Genomic DNA, 24,481 nt, shown 5'->3' with positions numbered 1-24,481 from the left:
CCAATATCACTTATACAAAAATTTGCGACTTTTGTACTTATGTCTATTAGATCCCAAATTTTAAAATGATTTGTTTTGATTTTTTGTGTTTTAACGCAGCTATTAGGCACCGCATTTAGAATTTTAAAATGTAATAGTGAAACAGATTAATCAGGGACTCCAGCTACAAGTAATTAAAACAAATAACAATACAAGGATACACGTTTTTTCGTTCAGTTCTATCGACACATCCTTAAGTTGGTGTTTTGAAGTACTAAAATTATATTTAATTCTTATTTGCATGAAATTATAGCTGTCAGTATGCTAATCAAGATTTGATAGTGATTACACTGATTTCTTATTGTTATCCTTGATTGACTGTGAATGTAGACCAGTCCATTCACGGGGCACCGAAAAGGAATATTTCATTCGATTCACATATGAATTCCCTACAATTGATACCATTTAAAGTAAATAATTGATTAGAATAAAATATTCAAACTTTAAACGTTTTTCTAAAATTTCGATTTCCAATTTTAAAGAAATACTTCTTAGTCAATTGCTTGATTCGCCCCTGCATAAAAATAACTAGTTCTAATCATTTGGTAAGATTAATGCGGTTATGTTAACCTCCCCAATAAAAATGATAAATTTCGTGGAATTTCAAAGCATTCTTATTGTTTATTTCTGTTGATACAACAAAAAGAAGCCGAACCGAAAATATCTGTATTTTATTTCTAACAGAAAATGTCATCATGTAATATTTTTTATGAACATTAAACATAAAAAGATTCATTTGTAAAATTGACAGGTTCGCCGGAGGTAAATAGAACAGCGTAATTCATCGCCCTGCACGTTTCAAGTCGGAACTGAAAACAGTATTTTTTATTGGATTTTTCCTGTTCTTACTTCATCAAATCGTTTCTTTAACCACTCAGGATATTAGGTAAATAATAGTTCTATAAATGTGCCGTGGTCATTTTGGTGAAAAATATCTTTAAATAGGTATAAACTTACTTCAAAGTGAAAATTTCTTTGTTGATTACATCGCTTGTCGGTCAAATATTTGTTGACACCACGGTTAAGAAAAAGGTTAATTGTGTTGATTAGACGGGTTGATAACTTAATTGGATTAGTGTGGGGGGTAGGTAAAAGATTGTTCTAAATATTGGTCATCATCATCTGACGATTTGATAATTATTTAAAGTATATTTTTCAATTTTTATGTTAAAAGATCGCGTTTCATACATTGAAATATTCTACTTGTCGATTGCGTTGAATGATAAAACTTGTTTTAAAATAGATTTGTACATATCATGTCACAACTTTATATTATTTTGAGCAGAAGGAAGGCGATGTCTAGTGGAAGCACAGGTCGTGGTAGAGGACGAAGGTCAAGAGGGGGACACGAAGAAACAAACGGAGGTCCAAGCACTAGTTCTGGTGCAGCCCCGGTCCCTGAGACACCCCTCCCTGTTCCCTCAACAACTAAGTCATCATCAACCAAAAGCATCAAACCGACGGGAACGAGTTTGAAAAGGTAAGCATAGATGATTTGCAATGTGTCGTACTTGTATTGTTCGTTGTACGATCTCTTCCGTTGAACATAGCCGCGGACTATCTCATTTGCATATAAGATTTTACACTTCGTCTCTTGAAAACTGTTGTATACTTATATATCAAATATATATCTTCAAAATCTGTGTGATCTCTAGTTTGTCATGCTGTAAAAATTTTGAAAATCGGTTGTATAGTTTTCGAGAAATTTGTAATTGAATTTTTTCTATGTATTAGGCCAAGCCAATTACAAAAATGTATGTTGTGTTTAAACATACCTTGAAGGGCCAAATAAACATGGTGACATTATTTATTGTAGAATTCAGAAAGAATTGGCTGAAATAACATTGGACCCACCCCCTAACTGCAGGTAAGCAAATTTTATTACTTTTTGATTTTTAACAATTAATTTCAGATTAGATTTTTTAAGTCATCAGATTACAATGTATATCATGTTAGTGAATGTACATTTACAGGTATAATTGATAATGAGTAGTTTGTCAAAATTAATGTTTTGGTGGATTTAAGAAGTTATAAATGATTATGAAGCCATCCACAGCTTTTCTCACAATTAAAATTTGTGTTTAAATTGAATAATTTGGTAATTATTAATCCAAACACCAATAACTTGGTAGCCACTGTCAGTCTTACACACATATATATATATATATATATCTTTATTCTCACAATGAAGTTGTTGTTTATCCAAGGTTGTTTTTGCTATAGAATCCCATTGAATATTAAAACACATAAACATGATAAAGAGACAATGTTAAATATTGTATATACAATTGATTTTTTTAATTCAATAGATGTATATTTAATGTAGGATTAATGTATAATGGATATTAAAAAAAACATTCATAGGATTAATGAATGAATATATATAATGTACAACTCTAATTGAATCCTTGTTAACTATTTATAAACATCTTCTCCATAAATAACCATTTGCTCCATATTATATTGTATTACATGTAGTGTATTACAAAATGTATTATAATAACCCTCCTTCCCCCAAAAGATATCCCTTCCCTTCCAGGGATGAGAAGGTTTATCCAAAAAAATATTTTTTTACGTACTGTTGCAAGTTACATTGTAAATATTCATTGAATATTGAATCACTTATAGCAGCCTGTGTCACAGACATATGACGGATAAAACCCATTATTTTTGCATTGTGTGTTTTGAATATTTGAACTGAAAAGTTTAATTTGAAATTCGGTCACTGAGCTTGGTCAAAAGTCTTTATATACAATGGAAGGATCACTTACTTATATTTGGTGGTTATTGTGCAATTTTCAGTGTGAATAAGTCTACTAGCCTTTAAATAATAGTGTTGGTTTGTCGAACCCTAAAAGAAAAAGTTATGTGTTGAACTAGAACAATGAAAGTTGATTTGCATATGATATTTGAAAGTTAAATTATAACTAACTGCACATTGGTGTCATGAAATCATGTTCATCTATAATCTTTGATAATGTTTAATTTGGTACTTGGTGTGGTCACTCTCTAAATAATGTCAAGGTACCATGAGCTGATCCACATACAGTCCACCTCTAAGCCCTGATCAAAATTTATTCAACTATCATGCCTGAATCCTTGCTTGTCTAAGTATCATTGTCATTTCTAGATGGAGTAATGGTACATGCCTTGTTTAAATATAGGCCAGGTATCATGCTCTGATCTGAATACAGGCCAGCTATCAAGCTCTGATCCCCTCAAAGAAAACCAAGACCATCAACATACATGCAAATATGGTCCAGCTGTCTTGGCTTATCAAAATTAAAAGACTTTTGCATAATTTTGAAAACTTAAATACAATTTTATTGTAAGGCGTTTACTTTAGTAGAGAAATTGTTATGGTGTTAGACATGTTAGATGAAAGACGAACACATATATTTTCAGAAGATGGCTTTAGCAGCCAATGAAAAACACTTTTACTCTGTTTTATTGACAAATATATTTAATGAGATGAAAGTAGTCACTGCAGCTGTTTAGATGTCCTCCCTGTGGAGACTAGCTTTTTGTATAACTTTGGTTATAATTGGTTCTTACAGTATTTTTTTTTTAACTTGGGAATTTGGTATTTGGATCTTTAGTATGTCTTTTTCATAATCTGTGCAAACTAAATCACCAGTTTTCTACACTTTGGGAATTAAAAGATTTAAATATTTTTGTACAAGTATTTATCTAAACTATAATAGATTTGATGAACATGCCTTTGTGATAATATGTTTTAATCAATAACAGACTTTATAGGTTCTGACTGATCCATCATTAGAAATCACACCATCCTCAGTCATTACCACATATCAACAAGAGTCAGTGGCCTTTTAACCAGGAATATTTAGGTTTTAGACCAGAACTTCAGATAATAACTGAATAGTCTAGTTAAACATTCTGTTCAACTGAACTTTCAACTGAACTCTAATTCAAAATTATAAAATATTCAGCATTGTTGTCTCATAATCTCATTACAAATTTTAGAAAACATTAGTAGCTAAAAATATAAAAAAAAAAAAAAAAAATAATGTACTATGAAACAAACAATAATGACCGTCCATCCTAGTACCTCTCCACCAGTCTGCAAAGTTTCCAGGATTAGCCTCTAATCCAATGACTAGGATAGTAAAATTTAATTTGAACTAGTTAGTTTTCTCAAGATGTTGTTAAGGGCACTTAAGACACATAGGAAAAATATTGGACAATTGATCTTTGGACGACTAAGATGTCAGAAAAGATTTTGATTTAGACTGCTCCTCTTTTTTTGTGCCACCGAACATTTCAAAGTGAAATATCAGAGGCTGATGTTATTTGGTGCCTATTTGAAAGGCTAAGATATTAATCAGATTGATCAAGCAGCTAGTAAGAAATGTTCTTAAATTAAAAATCGTTGAAATCAAACATTACATGTAGTTATAGATATATTTCTGAACTCCGGGTTCCTAATAATTAAGTTGAGATCGTAGATTTGTAGCAAAACGATTATAAAGCTTTGCTATTACAACTTGATTAAACATTACAGGATATCTGTGTCGCAAATATGTTTTAACTTCCATTCATTGAACATTATTAAAAAACGCATACTATAAACTTCAACAACTTTTCAACATTTATACTTAAAGTAATTGGGAAGGATCCGCTTTATACTTATTTGAAATGTAAATTATTGTGAAATCTTTTAGCAGTTTCTTACATAATATTTTCCTGTAAACTTTGACCACAATGAGGATATATAGTACTAAAACATTTTTTTGCCTGGTGAACTTATCCATTTAAAAGGCCAGGTAAAAATAATTATAATATAGTTATAGGATTTATTTAGAATTCAATGGATTGTGTGAGAATCTTAATACAGGTGAATACAAACAGGGGACAAGTTCAATAAATTACAAACAAACTAGCCAACTGTAGGAATGTCCCAGAAACATTCAGTTTTATACATCTTAAGTACAGGAAACTGGTCATTATATATGATGGTAGAAAACGTTCAATATTGATAAACAGTCAAATAAGAATTAGTCGGCAAATCGTAATAAGTAATCTATGATGGAAAATATTTGATAAAAATTATATTTTGTTTTCCTGCCTTCCTGGTATAATTTTATTTAAGAAAATGTTTTTCGTAGAGTTTAATGTTTTTTTGTCTCTTTGCAAAATGAGATAATTTCAAGTTAAGAACAAGTAGATAAAAAAAATATCAACTGTCTCAATAAGTGGATTTGACAAATGATTTCAAACTATGAATTAACAAATTATTATGGGATTTGGGACAAGTTTATACCTCACAAAACAAAGTTACATGTATTACCTCAGGGTATAATGGAATTAAATTAAGTTTGCCTACAGAAAAACTTATATTGTGCAGTGTTATCATTAACCAATCTATTTATCTATCAAGTTATTTTTATAAACTTTTCTGTGGGATTAAAGGTTTCTATTAAAAGTACACTTTATATTTTTATGAATTCAGTATTGTATAATCTGAGATCAAATATCTATTTGTATTTAAAAAACCAAAATGTGATTATTAAATACAGATTAATAACATAGGCTATATATATATCTATGTTAGCCTTAGAACCATATATTTATTGTTATGTGGAAACTGTCATAGCTATCACTTCAAAATGAATATTTATTTCTTGTGTTTATTTATGTATCTGTTTGTATGAAGATATATTATTGTTTATCGCAAGTTGTTCAGTAGGCGCATGTGCAATTTGTTGAGATATCAGATTAGGCAGAATAATTTATGTTTTGTACAGACTTTGAAAAAAAAAATGTAAGAGGAAAGAAAAATAATGAAAATCAAATGAAGAACAGCATTTAAAACATGTAAATGTGTACTTCAGTCCATTCGAATATAAAAAAAAGAAGAATGTATTTTAGAAGATGTGGTATGAGTGCCAATGAGACAACTCTCCATCCAAGTGCACATGTTTGCACTTAAGTTGTTGAACAAAGTTTGCAGCAGGGAAAGTTATGTTGTATAACTGACTATGAACCCTCTTAATATAAAGTATTGTTGTTGTTATCTTATCATTAAGCTCACCTTTCAATTGCTGGATTATTGTATTTTGGCAAATATGTATTTCATGCATCTTCAAGACAAGAACAAAACTAACTATAAATCCTATATGTTTTTGATCTTCAGTTCATGGTTGTGTTATGAGTCAATGTCATGAATTTTTTACTCACCCTTTGAATAAAAGGGTATAAATAGGGATCAATCATTTGCCTTGTAATTAACCATTGGCGGATCCAGAAATTTTCATAAGTGGGAGCCCATTGACTGCTTGACTGCCTGCTACTGTCATACTTCTATAATGTTAGCTACCATTTTTTTTCAGAAAAGATAGGAAAGCCCCCCTCTAAATCTGCCTCTGTTTCCTACTTGCATTAAGCCCTAAAAGAATTGTAACAAGGGGTTATAAAATATGTAGAGAGCATGGCACATTTTACATTTACACTCCAATGAGGCCAAACAAAGATTTTGGTGAAAGTGTACAAAATCTTTTGGATTTAAACCAATTTAGGCCAAGAAAAAAAACCAATCAAATATTTAAGATTTGTGTTGTCAGTATGTTTAATTTCTGGTTTTAAAACCAATTGAAATCTGCCTTTTTTTTATTGAAATTGGTGGAAAATTGATATTCATACTCTGACATCATTAAATATGCTGATAAGGAAACTTTTAGCAACACAAAAGATCTCTTACCAAGTCATTTATTTAACTATTATACATTGTGATAATTTAAAATTTTAAGCAATCAATCAACCAAACACATCATGGTTTTACTGTACCAATACATATGACTGTAATATTCAGGACTTTTGAGAGTAGAAAAAAAACAACACAAATTTAAATCGTTGCGATAGGTAAATCTTTGATCTTCCCTTAAATCCATCAAGAAAGTGAGAAGAATACGAAAAATAAATCACTGTTATGTGGGCTAGGAAGAACTTAACCCAAAACAAAGTATTTGTGGAAATAAGTTTGATATAACCATTGATGTCCTTTAGAAGCTGTCTGTCTGCTAAATAGACTTCTACCTCACAATTCGATTTCCTCTCTTTTTTACTATCAATTCTTATAAACATATAAAACATTGCAAAGTAGGCTTATTTGTAATTGTCTTGTTGTATTGTAAATAGTGTTTATGCATTCTTGCATACATTAAGTTCAAAATGTAGTAGGAAATAATTAATTCCATTATTTTTATACAATAAACATTTAGAGAGAGTCATATTTGATGAGACAAATGTTATTTATGTGAGATTTATATTACAACACAATCTTATATACTGAACACAACAGGATTGTACCGTGACTGTTTAGTGCTGACTCCATTAATAAGAGGTTATAGTGATTTAATTATTTTTAACTAACAACTATAATATACTTCTAGTAGTGAATTGCATATATATATACATATCTTCTTTTACAAATTGTGACTTGGATGGAGAGTTGTCTCATTGACACTCATACCACATCTTTTCATCAATCTATTCACAAAACAAACTCTATTTCCCCAAGGCCTGAAGAGATATGAATATCTGCAGTCAGTGTATCCTTACAGAGCAGTTCTATTAATAACATGTAATTAGTTGTGTTGGCCTAATCCAGTGTGAATCAGATAACAGTTGCAGGATCTATGAATAAATCAATCCTGTTGTAACTCACCTGATCTAGTATCAAAACTACACCTCCCTACAAGTGCAATATGTATTCAGAGGTTGGAGTTAGTGAATTTCAATTTTTCAATTGCTAGTCTATGACTATGGCAGCTTTGTTGATTTTTATGAGTATTCAATACAGAATTCTATTCTGGATGATGGCCAGTAAATTTCAGTTGGGTATGACCAGTTATAGATTAAAACATTTACACTTGTAAACTGGCATATGTTTCCAGACCAGAAATGTGAACAGATAGTTTTATTTTATTTTAATGCAACACCTGCCGATTGTTTTAAGCTATTGTAATTCTGGAATTTAGTATTTATGTTGTATGAAATTAGTATGAATTCTTAATCCATCATATGCATGTATGAGATCTAACCTAAAGAAAAGGTTACTGATCAAATAGCTGGTTAAAAGGGTATTAAGGCAACATGAATTTTCATAAAAGGGGGCAAATGCTACAGTCATGATTCAATGATTCCCTATATAATCAAACAAATTTTTCCCTCTGAAAGGGAGGGGCACGCACCTTGGTCTCCTCTAAATCAGCCTCTGGTCAGTGTGTAAAGTGAAACATGTATGTCTATTCCATAAGGTTCACCCTTGCTGCATGCTGATACATTAGCCAAGGACATAAGCAATGTGTTGTCTAAGTGTCCATATCATTTGCAACAGGCTGGGAGGCAAAGAAAACCTTTACTGGATATACAGTCCTGTCCACTTATTCATCAAAGCATTTTTCAGATGTTGATAGAGTAAAAAAAAAAATATATAAAATGGTCCAATTTCTCAGTTTAAAGGTCTGTGAATTATTATCAATCTCCCTAGATCTGGTGATTGTAGAACTTCAGACAGATATATCATCATGCTAATATATTTTATTGACTGATTTTTAAGTGTGACACGAATCAATAAAACATTGGTGAGACTATTGACTCCAATACAAGACAAAGAAGACATTATCAGTGGTTCTAAATGGACTTTTTGTCACTTTGACTAACTTTGACTTACTCAAGGTGGATCAGTACATGTAAAGCTGTTTTGTTCTAACTTGTAATATTGACTATTCAGTTCTGTGGTTTACGATATGAAGATTTAAATGGCTTAGTATAAAGTTGTTAAAGGTTGATGAGATACAGAGCTTCACTGTAATGTAGAGAGAGAGTTGTGACTAAACCTAGAGAGTGACATGTAGTTTTGTACATACTATATCTATGCTTACTAATTTTGTAAACGACCTTGACATTTGTATACAGGTGCGACTTTATTTACCTAGATATACACTATTGATTGGATGATAATACAGTGAAACCTGTCAAAACAAACTGATCTTAGGCTAAACAAATAAAACCATGTTAAACAGATATAACATAGAATGACAATTTCAGACAGGTGCAAAAGTATTTACCTAGGTGTACACTATTGATTAGATGTTTATACAGTAAAATCTGTGCAAACAAACTGATCTTAGGCCAAACAAATAAATAAATGTTAAGCAGCTAATATGATGACATTTTAATTATTGAGCATATCAAATTTAATTGGCTGTATAGTGAAAAAAGAAGGAAAATGTAATTTAATTTTCTATATCAAAATGTATCTTAATTTTGTTATAAATGTGATGACTTCTATGTCATTCGATCTCTAGTGACTTGGTGGATAGTTGTCTCATTGGCAAACCGGTATACCACATATTCTTATATTTATATTTGTATTAATTTGTGGTAATGTGAAAATGCATATCAAATTGAATAAGGGGTGAAGGAGGAAAGGGAGAATATATATATAAGTTATTGTTTTCTAAAAATATTGATAAATGATCTGGTGAAGATTTTGTCTGTAACACCTCATTAGGTTAAATCACCTGTCACATTCTATGTAAATATATAGGAGTCCATTGAATCATGGACAAACACCAAAGTTATGTTCATATTAACCATCAGGTCAATGGAATTTTATCCATTTTATTTTGTAATCTTACAATTTTACTTTTTCATCAATAAAAGTTTGGAAGGGTAGAGAAATTTTAATTTTTATTTATTTTTGTTTGAATTTATTTAAAAGTAACTCAACATGTACAGGGGAAAATCCAGTCATTTTAAAGGGGGTCCGAACTCAGGAGAAAGGGGAGCTCTCCCCTTGATCTGCCTCTGATGTATATACAGATAGAATTTGGAATATGTGATTCTCAAAGCAGGGTTGGATAAGAATATTAAAAGATCTTAATATTAAAATGAATGTGACCTCATAAATACTGCTAAATGTTTTATCTGTTTTAGATAGGCTTATTAAAGTGTTTTTGTACAGCTGTTATATTAAAGTTTAAACAAATCAGAAATTACTATAAGTGAGCCAGTGTTGAGTGCTCTTTAAGATGTATCATGTGCTCAGTTTTAACAGATATTAAACTTTTACAGAAATTGAAAGAATTATTTATTAAGTAACTCCATGCACTGATGCTCATATTAAATGAGATGAACTTTGATTAGAGAATCTGTTGATACTCCGCCTTTGTTTGAGCTGAAGTCTTAACTCACTCCTTTGTTTGAGGTCTTAACTCAATTGTTATAAACCCTATAATAAGGCCAGACAAAAAATGGACACAGGATCATGATTTTTGATTTGCTTAGTTAATTTTTAGGAATTTGTACAGTATGATTTTTTGAGTTGTTTGACAAGTGCAATGTAATTACTAATCAGGCATTGATTGACTAATTCAGAATAATTCCACTATATTATGTAACAACACATTGATTCATTGACATTATGAATAGAAAGAAGTTAATTTTGATTTTTGTTTGGAAAATGTACAAAACAACTCAAGAAGCTGCTGAGCAGCTGCTTTATATCCAAAGGTTAAAGGTTATATACATCCAAATGTTGATGATTTAAGCAGTCTTACTAATCAATAGTATTTATGTCTTAATACAAATGATAAGAGATGTGGGATGTATTTATATGTCAAAGAGACAGCAACCCAAAAACATAGAAAGCTATGTCCACAGATCATTTTTATATGATCCCCAAGACCTCAACAAAGTGTCAATATGTTACAGATAAAAAATAGATGTCTAGAAGATTGTCAATAAATTTATACTGTGTTTAAAAATGCCATTGAAAATTCATGATTTGAGTAAAAAATAAGCTGACAGATATACTACTCTCGGTAACTCAATTTCACAGTCAAAGTTAGTGAATAATTCGTTTTACATTGAATAAATGCACATTTTTACCCATATGTGCACATTATTTGACAGCAAAACTGACGTTCCTAGTCAATTAAGTTTGGAATCGAGTACACACTCATGAGCAGGGTTCAAAATCACAACCTTCACTGTGTTAACTGGCTTAGTGATTACAGCAGTAACTACTTATTCCAATTAGCCACTGAAGCCCCACAAAGACACGTGATATGTAATGAAGATTGAAAATAGTGGTTCCAAGATTGTGCAATGATCTATAAATAATTGAAAAGTTGAGGAAACTCAGGAAAAATCATCAAAACTGTAATTATTATTGATATTCTTTTAATATGAAATGCTAAAAAAGTAACCTTTGCTCTTTTACTTATAACAGAAATTCATATTTATAACCTAAGTGTTAATATAAAATAAAACATTCATTGATACATTGAGATGTTATTACACAGAGTTTTAGAGTTCACTGTTCTGTTCGCCTGTCAGTCACTTGTCTGATGCCCGAGACTTGTTCAGTTTTATTTGGACTAGAAAGTATTTACAATACTTTGTTTGAACACATAAAAACATGTCGGTATATGGTTTTCAGACTAGTAGTGGGAAAGACTTGGGCGCAGACTTTTAACAGCACACAACTGGTGAACTGATGACAGGAATACAATAAACTTTTTACGCTTATGAATATTATCAATATCTTTATATATTTCTTTAACATATAGTCTTATGTTAGATTATTTTTTTATTGCAAGTTCAATAAAAGTCTGTTCTTTCTTTTGAAAGTTATTTGAACTACAATGTCATATTCTTCCTGCACTTTTAGTTTTTTCATCGGTTTTATGTTAATTATACCACATCCAGGTATAAATGTACATTATTATTGAATAAAGTAAGGTATTTTTAGCCTACCGATATTTAATAATTTAGATAGATTACTAAGCTATTTTTTGGGTCCTTGATTTTGCCTGTAAATTGTTTTGAAATGTTCTATTAGACAAGAACTGTAAGCAGAGATTGTTTCAATTTACATGTAGTAGGAACCACATACATGTATGTACTTCACTTTGACCTTAGGAAATTGACTGCTGGAAGCCATTTGGTTATTTGTTTTGTGAGAAGTCATCTTGGTGGTTATGTGAAAGTTTTTTCTGTGAAAAATTATGGTGAATTGTGATGTTTAAGTTTGAGCTTTAGGGTGATCTACCAATGGATTGGTGTAAGCCATGAATAGTTTATTTCCCAAATGACTTTTTAATCTTTAGAATTTTTACAAGCATGAAATGCTTATTTGTCTCTAAAATTAGTTAGTTTCTGTCTATATATGTCTTATTAAACTAGAAAATTCTAGTTCCAGATTGCCACTTACATTTTATAACTACTTGAATGTTAAACCCAGCAAAGTGATAACCAACTGAGCAATCAATTTGAATTTATTTTTTCAAATGTTGAAGAAAAGAGCAGATTATTTATCAAGAAGACATTGTGATGTGTACAATTATGGTGTAAATTAACTTACACTTTTTGGGTAGTTTAAAAAAATTATTTTTTAAAGACACATAATAAATTTGATACAGAATTAGAAATGAGGTTACTGTGTTAAGAAACTGACTCCACGCTGAGGACAAATGATACTCTATAATATGATGCTGCTTTGATGCTATCATTAAAATCAATATGAATAAAAGGCAGATTTTACAGTGAACATGAGGTCAGTTCATTATCTGTGAGGTTTATATATTTAATGTCAGTAAAAAGAACTTGAAGAAACTGAGTAGTTATGTGACAAGTCATGCAGTGTAGTTTAATATAAACTTTAATCAGATGTGCAAGTCTTTTAAATGACCTCAGACATCTAATAAGAGTCTTGTTTGACAGCATTGCCATATCTTACTGACTTAGATATATGCAAAGATTATTGAGTGTAAATAAGTTTTATCTTCATGACAATTATTTATATCAGAAGTACATACTAAACATCTATAGAAAGGATATATCAGAAAGGTAATATACAATCACTTCTGCTTAAGATTTACTCAAATATAATTGATACAGAGAAGATTTACATGACCACGTAATTGCCAATTTGTGCAAAGATCTCTGAATTTCATAGGCGGATCCAAGGGGAGGCCTAGGTTAGTCAACGGGCCCGCCCTTAAGAAAAGTTCTGGATCGTCCACTGAATTTGAATGAAAAAAAATTGAGATATTTAAAAAATTTAAAAAAAGAAGTGCACCCACACAAAAAAGTCTTCTGCTTTATAGGCAAGTTTTCAAAATTTCAATTGCAGTAATTCTGGAGGACTTTTTTGTCAACAGAAACTAGATAGGAATGGTTGATATATTCTTTTACACAGGCTCTCTAAATATATGTAGGCATACAGTTGTATTTTAACCTAATGACAGACAGATCGTTACTTTCATCTACATTAAAAAATCTGCTGAAAGTTATCTACTTCTAAATGGAAATGTGTTTATAAATAAAATTATTGAACCTGCATATAATTATTTATTGACCCATTGTAATCTTTTCAACCACAGTTAAGATATTAGACAATAATTCTGGTTCAACCACAGTTTCGATATTAGACAATAATTCTGGTTTGTCAGGATCAGTGAGTGAAAGTACAGGTACATTCTCTTTGAATGGTTAGGTGATTTTCACTTCATTTATAACCTAGTTGTAGACGTGTGTGGAGGAATTAAGATTTAACCTCGTTATGAAATTAATTCTATCTTTGTTTCAATCATGAAGTTTCCTTCAATATTTGTTTAGGTATGTAATCTATGTATGACACCACATGATTTTGATTAAAACCACTTTAACCTTTTTGAGTCGATTTTAAATTAATACATGTTCATGTTATAAAGTCATAGCAAGTGAGTTAACATTACTTTTGATATTTTCACACCTGAATTGCTTCTCTATGTAACTTAATTCAAGGCCACCTTCCACTTCTAAATTCTGTTTAACAGGACACTTGCTAACTTGTCAGTTTTTGTATTACCTTGACATGTAAGACTTTTATCCTTCAGCAACAGTGGAAACTATTTGTTACAGCATTGTTTTTCAGAAGCTCTCATACCTGTATTCTTTATACCTTAATTGTTTAATGATTCCTTATTTTTTAAGTTTCTGTTTGACCTTCAATTCAATTTTATGGTATACAAGCTATTTTTTATAGCATGAATTTCTCATGTACTATGAGTAATATGATTACTACACGTATGTTTGCTATATAGAATGGCAAGGTCAACGTGTCTGTCTGACAGGGTTTGTATAACCTTGAAACCATTTTACAGTTCTTTGGCTAATGTTAAGTTTTCATGGATGAGGTCCTTTGTGCAAAATGTGTCAGCTATGTTTGGTGTATGGCATGTTTCAGTTTGTAAGGTGTACATGACTGTCTGGCAGCATTGATCTGCTCTTGACCTCATTTATATGAATTATTGGACAACATATACCATATACTTTCCTAATTTACAATATTGATGATGATTTGACAATTTTTTAGACAAAAAGTACCTAATGAAAATTAATACGGTCCTTTCACTTTGTAATTCATCATTGGTAAATCAGAAGGCAGAAATATGTATTGATACAAAGTAGTATCCAATAATGTATGGCTTACCGTCCAGTCAATAACCAGTCTGCTGCATAAAGTACTTCTCTTATTGATAAAAATACAAATTATTGTTGTTTAGCATCAAGTCTTGCTGAACAATGCTAATGACACTGTTTAATTCACGATGATTTCATTATAAAAATCTTTTGAATTGGAGAGAAAAATTCAGAACTCATTTTTTATTTTTTTTATTTTTAGGATAAGATAGATTTGAACATATCATTAATGAAATCAGGCTTTTCAATGAATAAGAAAATTGAAATATAAAATTTAACTGCAAATTAGCAAGCAAAACAATAGACATAGCTAGTCCATCATTAATTTGTGGTATTTGACAAGAGTTGATACTGCAAGAAATAATGCATGATCTAAAGAGTATAATTGATGGATTTTAACATTTAAATTATATTTTGAATTTAAATACCCATTGAGGGCCTCAATCGTTGTCTTTTGAAATTTTTTATAATATCAATTTGCTAAATATAATAACTGACATTAACTTTACAATCAGTGTTTACTAAAACTATACATTGCAAGGCTAATCATTATGTAATGTTTATGAAATGAATATATGATTTATTACCATGGTATGCTTGAATGACCTTGGATGGGGTCCATATGGGATATTTAGTGAGGACTGAGAGATAATGAAAAGTTATTTATGAAGAGATAACGCCTTATTCAGTTTGTTGATGTTGTAATATTGAATTCAGTTATAAATAAGAAAAAAAATAATCAATCATGGCATAAAGATGTCAGTATACAAGCATTTAATGTCCACACAGAAGGAATAATAGTTTGTATGAATTTGTTGGATAATATTGATAGAATATTACGGTTTCGGTGAAAGATTATTAATCGTCTCCAAAATTTGAATGACTGAAGGGTACCATTACTGATTAGGTGCTGATGATGAAAATTCAGATTAATAGGAGGAGAGTTACTGATGGACTGTGACGGATCTATCATCTATACATGTACTACTAATATGAATGTTGACCAGTTACCTGATTTATCAGCATGACTTTGTCCTAAAGCTACCATGTACAGTGATGTTTCTTAAACTCACTTTTAATTATCTGTTTGAATTATCTGGGGAATACAGTTTGGAATGACTCTGACCTCATCTGATTCATTATTTACTATGGATTTTCTGGGAATAGTTTGAAGAAAAAAACTGATACTCAAATGTCCTTCAAGTAATCTGATTAATTTTTTTTTAAAGTGAAACATTAGTACGTAATAGCTTTGTGTTCCTTAGCAATTGACAAAAATTTGAAAATAATTATCTAGTAGTTGTATCTGTATATTATCTTGGTTTCATGTTTGTTGTTTATGTATAGATTAGCTAATATAAAAAAAGAAGATGTGGTATGATTGCCAATGAGACAACTATCCACAAAAGACCAAAATGACACAAACATTAACAACTTTAGGTCACCGTACTAGCCTAGCTGCTACATAGATATTGATAGCAGCTGCGAAACAGCTACGTAGCTGCTACGATATTGAACTTAGCCCTGGCATCTTGGTTGCGGCGGTTCAATATTGTGGGGGCTACGTAGACATGTACTCTGTAGTTGATAAGGTCTCCAGTGGATAGTTTATTTTTATAATTAACTAAATTGTGTGTCTGTGGTTTGCAGGTGCCTTTTAGTTTATCAATGAATAACGTGTACACCTATGAACTGTAACTATTTTGCAAAAAAAAGCTAAAAAGAATCATAAGAAAAAGTTGTTGTTTAACTTGTAATGTAAGGTTGTCTCAGTGACATCAAAGAATCATTAGATGTTTGTTGTTGGTTAAGTTATAAACTAGTAATGTTTACTGGATTACACAATTATTTCAAATTTCATTTTTTGTCTTCAAAATTTACGCTGTAAGTACCTACAAGTAAATTCTATCTATACTTCTATGTTTTATCCAGTCCAATGTCTTCCCATATGATGCAAATAATCAGATTATCCCTGAATGATATTAGAAAGGAAAATATATAACTTTGAAAAGTTATGGAAATGAAATGAGAAGTAAAGAATACATTTAAATCAAATGTTGGACTTTTAAGCATAATTTCACATTGCAAAGCTGATCATTTAAAAAAAAAACAATAGTTGAAATGGCCTTGTAGAAATCAAAAATAGTTTTCAAAGTGTTATTTCCATTAATTTAATAGATTACATAACCTAGAGGTTTAGAGGACTTCTAATTATAGATTATATAATCAATATTCAATTCACCATCCAACTGAATATTAAATAACATTTAAAACTTAACCATAGATGTTTGACAAAGATGGAAGTTCACCAACAGGAATTGACAAATTATGTAGAAATCTGAAATAGAATAAAGTGAATGGATGATACAACCGGAAGGTTTGGGGACTTCTTAGTTTAGATTATACAATCAATACTCAACACAGCAGGCAAAGTCAACAACTTCTATCACCATCCTATCACCAATGATTTGTACTGACTTTTGAATAACGTTTGAAGCATTAGAGAAGACTTTGTGTTGCTTGATTAAAACATAATAAATACTGGGATTGACAATTTAAGATTACATGAAAGTATTTAACATGACTTGCTAATTTTGTAGAAATATCCTTATTAAACAAATTTTATCATGAAGACTAATATTCTCAATTTATCTGTCTGTAGAGTTCCAAAATTTATTGACCTGTGTTTTCATTTATAATCAACTAAAAAGTAACATCTGCCTAAAAATGTTTTTGTTAAATTTTATTTCATTGACACAATGAGAAGTACCCAGTGTTAATAAGTTTGATATGTAAATGGTACGCCAAACTTTTAAGTTGCCAAAGAATTATGAGAAAAACATTTTGTGTCACTTGAAAGAATGCAATAATACAAATAAGCTCTGCTAGGCTTCTCCAGGTAAAATCAAATAACAACAGTAAAACCTGTGTTTAAAGAAGACCATTGGATGAAGGTCAAATGCTATACAAATCAGTGGCGGATCCAGAAATTTTCATAAGTGGGGGCCACTGACTGACCTAAGTGGGGGCCCGCTCCAGTCACGCTTCACTGATTCCCTATATAAGCAACCAAATTTTTTCCCAAAAAGGGGGGGCCCAGGCCTCTGCCTCCTAAATCTGCCTCTGCAAATTAATCTGAATTCAAACATAGAATTATTACACACATGTAGCCTAGTATTGCAGCACAGTCTGAGTACATTAATATGTTTTAGATACATGGCAAGGGTAAAACTGGTCAAACCCCCATATTACAAATACATTACACATATACCGGTAAATGATATAATTAGAGAGAAATTGATACAGCTTGTACAACATGGAAAATCTAATTGTTAAACTGTGAATTCATTGAACTGCATGAGATATAACAGTTCAGTTGGTTTCTATTGAATTCTACTGATTTCTGAAGACTTGGACTTTAAACATCATTTGTGTGGACCTAGAAATAGAATCAGCCACCTGAACTTTTATTTGTTCTCTGTACTTTTAATGTAATTCTAGTCCCGGATTGTTGGACAGACAATAAAAGTGATAGAATGGAGTATAATTTAAGTATAGAAAAATAGATAGGAGAAAATATAACTAAAATGGCCTTGTTTAATCTCCATTAGTTATACCACAACTTCTTATTATATTGGATGATATAACCTGGAATTTTTAAGTATAAATTGCAAAATCAATACATGTACTCAATTTAGTCAGTGAAGTCAACACCTTGTATCACTCATTTTTAAAAGTCTGGATCATTACTGCAGATACTGTGATATATTATGGGATGGAAATCCATCAAAATAATTGTCAGCAGTGATTGACACTGAACTTTATACAAAACGTTTAGTTATCTTAAAGGCTAATGATATTTTCATAGACCTTTATTGAATAGATTTTATCTATATTAGGTTTGATCATAGTGTAGGGAAACATCCTATAAAGTCATAACAATGAAGTTCTTAGAATAAGAGTGTTTTGCTATATATGTCCTTGCAGTCTAACGACATACTTCCTCCACTTAGTCTCCTGTGCAGTATATTTGAAAGTTACAATATAACCAGTGAACTAATGCAGATCAAAATTGACCTGAACCATGTTTAGAACATTTAGAATTTCCATTTAAAGACTCATAGACCAATAAACACAGTTAATGTTACTATAAATAACCATAGATTGGCACACTGTAATAATGTAGCATTACTATATTTAAATCATTGATTGGTGTCAAAAAACTAAATTTTGTATGTCTGTAATCCATTTTTGAAAAATTATTGTTCTAAGCTTGATGTCAGTTTTATAAAAAAAAAAAAATTAAGTTTATCCACTGTATATTACTTTGAAGTACATACCATCAACCATGAACAGTACACACATCAAGCTCACCAAGATAGGTCTTCCAAAGTTGATATGTTTCAGACTTTTGACCTGAAGAAATGCAACATAAAAAAGTTTTTGAATTTAGATAAATTAATCCTAGAGGCCAAGTATAAGGATACTTGCTGCAAAAACATAATCAAAATACGAAGTCTTTTCATTGAAAATTGACAATGATTTAAATCATGAAAATGTTTTATTTGGTACACAACCTTCATAGTTGACTGTTTTTCTGTTTTCAGTGCTGGACCCAAGAATGACAATATGTATGAATGGGTGTCAACCATTCTAGGCCCCCCAGGATCTGTCTATGAAGGGGGCGTGTTCTTCTTGGATATACATTTCTCCACAGATTATCCATTCAAACCACCAAAAGTAAGTTTTTCATTTAGATGTACTTCCTTCATATATTATATGTAAACTGACTCAGAGTTGAATTTCAAACCTTCAACAGTACAAGGCTGAAACATTCAAAATAAATGAGGGTAGATGTCATTGTGTAAACACGCAATACTGAATAAAGGCCAAGAACAGCAATGCAAATATAATGATACCAAATTTGATATAAAAAGAAGAACATATGGTATGATGGCAATGAGACAAATCTCCACCAATGTTGTAGAAGTTAACAACTATAGGTCCACAACTGGTGAACATTCATCAGGTTACAGGTAAAATAAAACAGAACAGACTTATGAGATAAATCTTGAATTTAAGAATTTTATCAGTGAAAGAACTATGATTATTAGTTGTAACAAAATGAAGATTCCTTCAGTTGACATTTTTGTGAGGTCAAGAGTAATCTTGGTAGCAAAAAAAATGTAAGTGTATTCTTCTCTGCTACAGTTACCCATAAAACATTTCATACTCAAACTGGCTTTAAGTTATTTGGTGAGATATTTTTGTTTTAATGATTTGATGTCTGGAAGTTTTGACTTTCTGAGTGTCAGTTGAACGACATGGACACTGGTATTTTCTTCTTCTTCATTTATTTTCAACACAACAAAGAGCGATGTATTATTATGAATGTAAGTGTTAGCGGAGAAAATTTAACAGCAGCTTTATGACAGCTCAGATAAAAAAAATTGAGATCCAACAGCTGTAAAGCAGTTTGCCAAATATAAAAGAAAGAAAAAAAATCTGTCTAATGTAGAGATTTTTATGCATCTTAAGAAAATGATATGGCACCTAATGCCCTAGTACACCTTATAGTATTGCGTTAAGATTATGACCTCTGAATACTGTGAATATTAAAACATAACATTGGTCTAATATAAAAATACTATAAATATCCACATACCATTACCTGTGTGGACCTTTTATGGTAAAAATCTTCCCAGAAGGCTTTGGTGTATTAGAAAGCTTGTTTTCACAGTTTATTGTTTATTACTCTTTATCATTTGTATTATTGGTTTAAACCTTGTACAGATTAGTTTAGATTTGACATCTAATTCCCTGGTATATGTAGCACAAGTATAGATATTTTGAAAGTTTGATGTATTTGTTAATGTTCTTGAACTTATGTAAAACTGTGTTGTATTTTCCAGGTTACATTCAGGACTCGTATTTACCATTGCAACATAAACAGTAATGGAGTTATATGTCTGGACATTTTGAAAGACAATTGGAGCCCTGCCCTTACAATATCAAAAGTTTTACTATCAATATGTTCATTATTAACAGACTGTAATCCCTCAGACCCTCTAGTGGGAAGCATTGCTACACAGTACCTACAGAATCGGCCAGAACATGATAGAGTCGCCAGACAGTGGACAAAACGATTTGCCACAGGATTGTAACAGACTGTTTGCTTGTAGAAAGATGTCTGAATGAGATAAGTCCTCCCTGTCTGCAATCTTTTGGAATACAAAATTGTAAAATTAAATTTGTCATCTTTGTGCATGTGCAGTACAGTGAGGCAAATATTGACTCCTCAAATACTTGATTACTCAAAATGTATTCATTTGTAAATTCAAAGTCTGTATAACAGATGTGAAAATGTATGAATGATTTAAAAGAACTTTGAGTTGCCTCCAGGAGCACATGGTAGTCTGCTTAGATGACTATAATTCAGTCAGACAGTCGATGAAAGTGTAAATTATTATTAATGAACTGCCAGATAATATTTTAAAGTAATGTACTATAATGTAATTGTATGTGAAGTCTATTTGTATTATTTGTGAGATCTGATTGGGTAAGCCTTTTGTCAGATGTTATTTGTGAGATCTGATTGGGTATGCCTTGTCAGATGTTATTTGTAAGATTTTGATTGGGTAAGCATTTTATCACATGTTATTTAAGGGAGTTGAGTGTTTTTAGTTGTACTTGCATGAGCATGTTATGTAAGTTGTTTATATGTATGTAATGTTATAAGAGTTGATGTTTGAATAAACCTCATATGAGTGTAAGAGCACCTGTTTATGTGACATTTGGAAGTGACTTTAAATGTTACATGTGTGGACAAGTCACATGATTGGAGTGTGTTCGAAAATAAAATGGCTGGTGATTGGATCAGCACATCATTCAGTAGTTTCCATCTTACTAGTACAAATGTAATGAGAAAGGGTTGGCATTTTCAAATAGATGTCTTATTTGGTGTTAATCTCTTGAGAAATAAAAGATCAATTCTACAGTTGTATAACATTTAAATCACATGTGACATGACTTGTGTGCTAATCTTTCAAAAAAAATCGGGTCAAAATCAGGGAAAGAAAAGAAGTAAAAGATCACATCTAAATTCAACCAACTTTTGTTCAGTGTTGTGTCAATTTTATATTCAACAAATAACATGATACAGTGACCTTTAATTGTTAAGTTAAAGATATGTTGGGATACTGTCTGCTTGTTGCCAACTTCATATAGTTTATTATATGTTATAGATATATGTATTACAGAGAGTAAAATAAACAGCATTGAAAAATACCATTGAAAATGAATTATCTAATTAACATCACCATAACTTGATTGTTCTCTTGACCACTTGTTTTTAAAGTATAAATACTTTCTATTGTCCAAAATTAACAGACAAATGTTGTTTTGAGCCAATGTGAAATGAAGTTCCATAAAATGGAAGGATCATTCACATGTACTGATCCATTATAATACAATGAACTCTCAGCTGTATTTTTATACGAGGTGTATTTACTTGTGTCATTTGTAAAACTGTGTGGAAATGAGTGTTAGAGCATACCTAATGTACTTTTCAGATTAGTAAACATTTGGGAGAGCAAGAAGTTATTGTATGTAGTGTGTCATGTCTGTTTGAGAGAAAGATATTTTGTAATTGAAATTTTGTTATTGTTAGTTCTTTCATATTTTTACTGTAATTTTAATAGAATGGGCAGATAAATGTATTGGAAAGGGAACTTGTATTTGCTTTTTAGATCTGATTTTATTAATGTAGACAATTGTCTTTTCGACTGCACAAGTTTCAATCAACTGGTTTTTTTTTGTACTACAAATAGCTGTGACATTCTATGAATTTAGCAATGTCTGGCACTAAAATAAAGCTGATTTTTTTTTATATCTAATAATCATGTAATAGTCAATTTTATGAAAATATAGAAATAAATTCTTGAAAAATCTGATTAATTTTATATTATTTACTTGATTCAACTTTCCATATTTACAATATGATAAATAAAAGGAAATTAATACATCAATAAAATCTAATGAAAAGAAGTTGGGCTTTGTGAAAATGTATTCTACATCTGATCAGTGGTGAACTTACTTTTGTTTCCTTATTTAAAAAATAAAACAAATTATTGAGCCTTTGTATATTGTGTTAGTGATTAGCCTCTGCAAAATGTGTATATTCAACATGACATGTTTCAATTATAAGATGAGAAGTGACAAAAAAATGTCATTGATTTTTTTCAATAAAAATAAAATTTAGAGCCAAAACAAATACAGATAAAATTGAGTGTATTGTCACATAAAGGGATATAATCATGTTGAGCTACACATCAAAACAATTAATTGAGGTAACCTCCCTTTATACAAGTTGTTATGATTGTCAATAAATGGTAAACATGTTTATTATATATTGTTTTGTTGTTCTTCACCAAATAAAAGAAATCTTGAACAACAATTAAATACAAAATGTGACAGTACGTACAATCATACAATAAATTTAGAAAAGGAATGCAAAAAACAGGTTATCCAAATGCTTTCTTTGTTATTTAGAAATATTTGTGTGAGTTACTAACACAGATTTGTAATGTTATTGTCAACTGGCATGTTCACTTCTTGGCCATTTTATAATTCATGCTACAAAGAAGTGACTCCCGTTCAAGCAAGAAGGTATGGGTAGTATTTGACCCTTCCATCAGTTTATTTTGATTGCAGATGCTATATATGGGATGGAAACCATACTTTCTCCAGTCACTAAAAGCTTTTTCCCTTAATTAGGACCATGAGGGATGTGAGCATGCCCAATAAAGGTTCTTCTACATGAATATCTTTCAGAAACATGAGTAAAGATCTTTTTCTTGGTATCTGCAACACCAGTTGATACAAATAATGGCAGGGTTTCTTTGGAGTTTAGTTACCAGTTTGATGTGGATAAACCAAAGATTATGGTTGAGGATTCACCTTTTATACTGTGGCCTTTAAAGATATGTAGAAAAATCTTATTAGATTGAGGTACAGTAGTAAACTGACATTGAAGTAACTTTCAAGTTTTTAAATTGGCAAAGTGCTCTCTACTTTGCTTCTTATGATTTTTCTAAACAATTAGGACATGCCTTACAAGAAACTGACTATTTTGTATGTGTTTAAAATATATAAATAGGAAGATGTGGTATAATTGTCAGACAACTCTCAAACAGAGACCAAATGACAGACGTCAACAACTATAGGTCACTGTTAGGCCTTCAGCAATGAGCAAAACCCTTAATGCATAGTCAGCTATGAAATGACAAATATAAAACAATTCAAATGAGAAAATGAACCACCTAATTTATGTAAAAAACAATGATGAAACAAAAAAGATTTACAGCAACATGCATTACATTAAGCTTATTAGTTCTAGTTTTAGTATATGCCAATAAGGTAATGTGGTAGCCATTACTTTCAGTTGGATGGTAATCTTGTGAATATCTGATATAATGGTTTTAAGCAGATTTGACCCAATGTAAAGGTGAGGTCATCAGTCAGAATGACCTTATATAGAAAATAGCAAAGAACAATTAACACAAAACTTAAAAGAATTGTACAGACCAGGAATTGCATTAGGTGATCTTGTTCAACTTTAAAGAATGGCACTTGTAAGTCGATATCAAAGACTAAAAATTCAAGCAGGATATTTATTATAATTGACCCTGCTAATGTTGTGCTGAGCTAATAAAACCAATTTGAAAATCATGAAAAAAAATATTCCAAGGATTTAAAGGAAAAACACTGTCTAGGCTTCTGGAAAACATTAATTAATTCCTATTTACATTTAGATGCAAAACTCATTGTTGTCAAAGTGGACTTGAAACTAAAAATGAATTTCAGAAATCTACCACAAAGAGGCTTAGCAACCAAGTTTTGAGACGAACCATGCTTATTATTACATTCTTTGACTATAAATATGTTT

At 30.7% G+C, this 24,481-nt stretch overlaps 1 protein-coding gene across 2 annotated transcripts; it reads left to right on the top strand.

The window, feature by feature from the left end:
* The first annotated feature begins 775 nt into the window (after nt 1–775).
* On the top strand, nt 776–22,941 carry LOC134695222 (ubiquitin-conjugating enzyme E2 E1-like). Of its 2 annotated transcripts, none has more exons than XM_063556434.1 (5): nt 776–925; nt 1,325–1,519; nt 1,856–1,906; nt 19,143–19,275; nt 20,448–22,941. In XM_063556434.1, exons 2-5 carry the CDS (start codon nt 1,335–1,337, stop codon nt 20,697–20,699), a joined length of 621 nt encoding a protein of 206 aa, XP_063412504.1. In that variant the 5' UTR covers nt 776–925; nt 1,325–1,334; the 3' UTR covers nt 20,700–22,941. The 2 variants fall into 2 exon arrangements, with proteins under 2 accessions (XP_063412504.1, XP_063412505.1); XM_063556435.1 differs by having other exon boundaries at nt 804–925; nt 1,322–1,519.
* Nucleotides 22,942–24,481: the final 1,540 nt, after the last annotated feature.

Source organism: Mytilus trossulus, chromosome 13 (assembly GCF_036588685.1).
Source record: "Mytilus trossulus isolate FHL-02 chromosome 13, PNRI_Mtr1.1.1.hap1, whole genome shotgun sequence".
In the NCBI taxonomy this organism is placed as follows: Eukaryota; Metazoa; Mollusca; class Bivalvia; order Mytilida; family Mytilidae; genus Mytilus; species Mytilus trossulus.
This window is presented reverse-complemented; position numbering and strand designations above follow the sequence as displayed.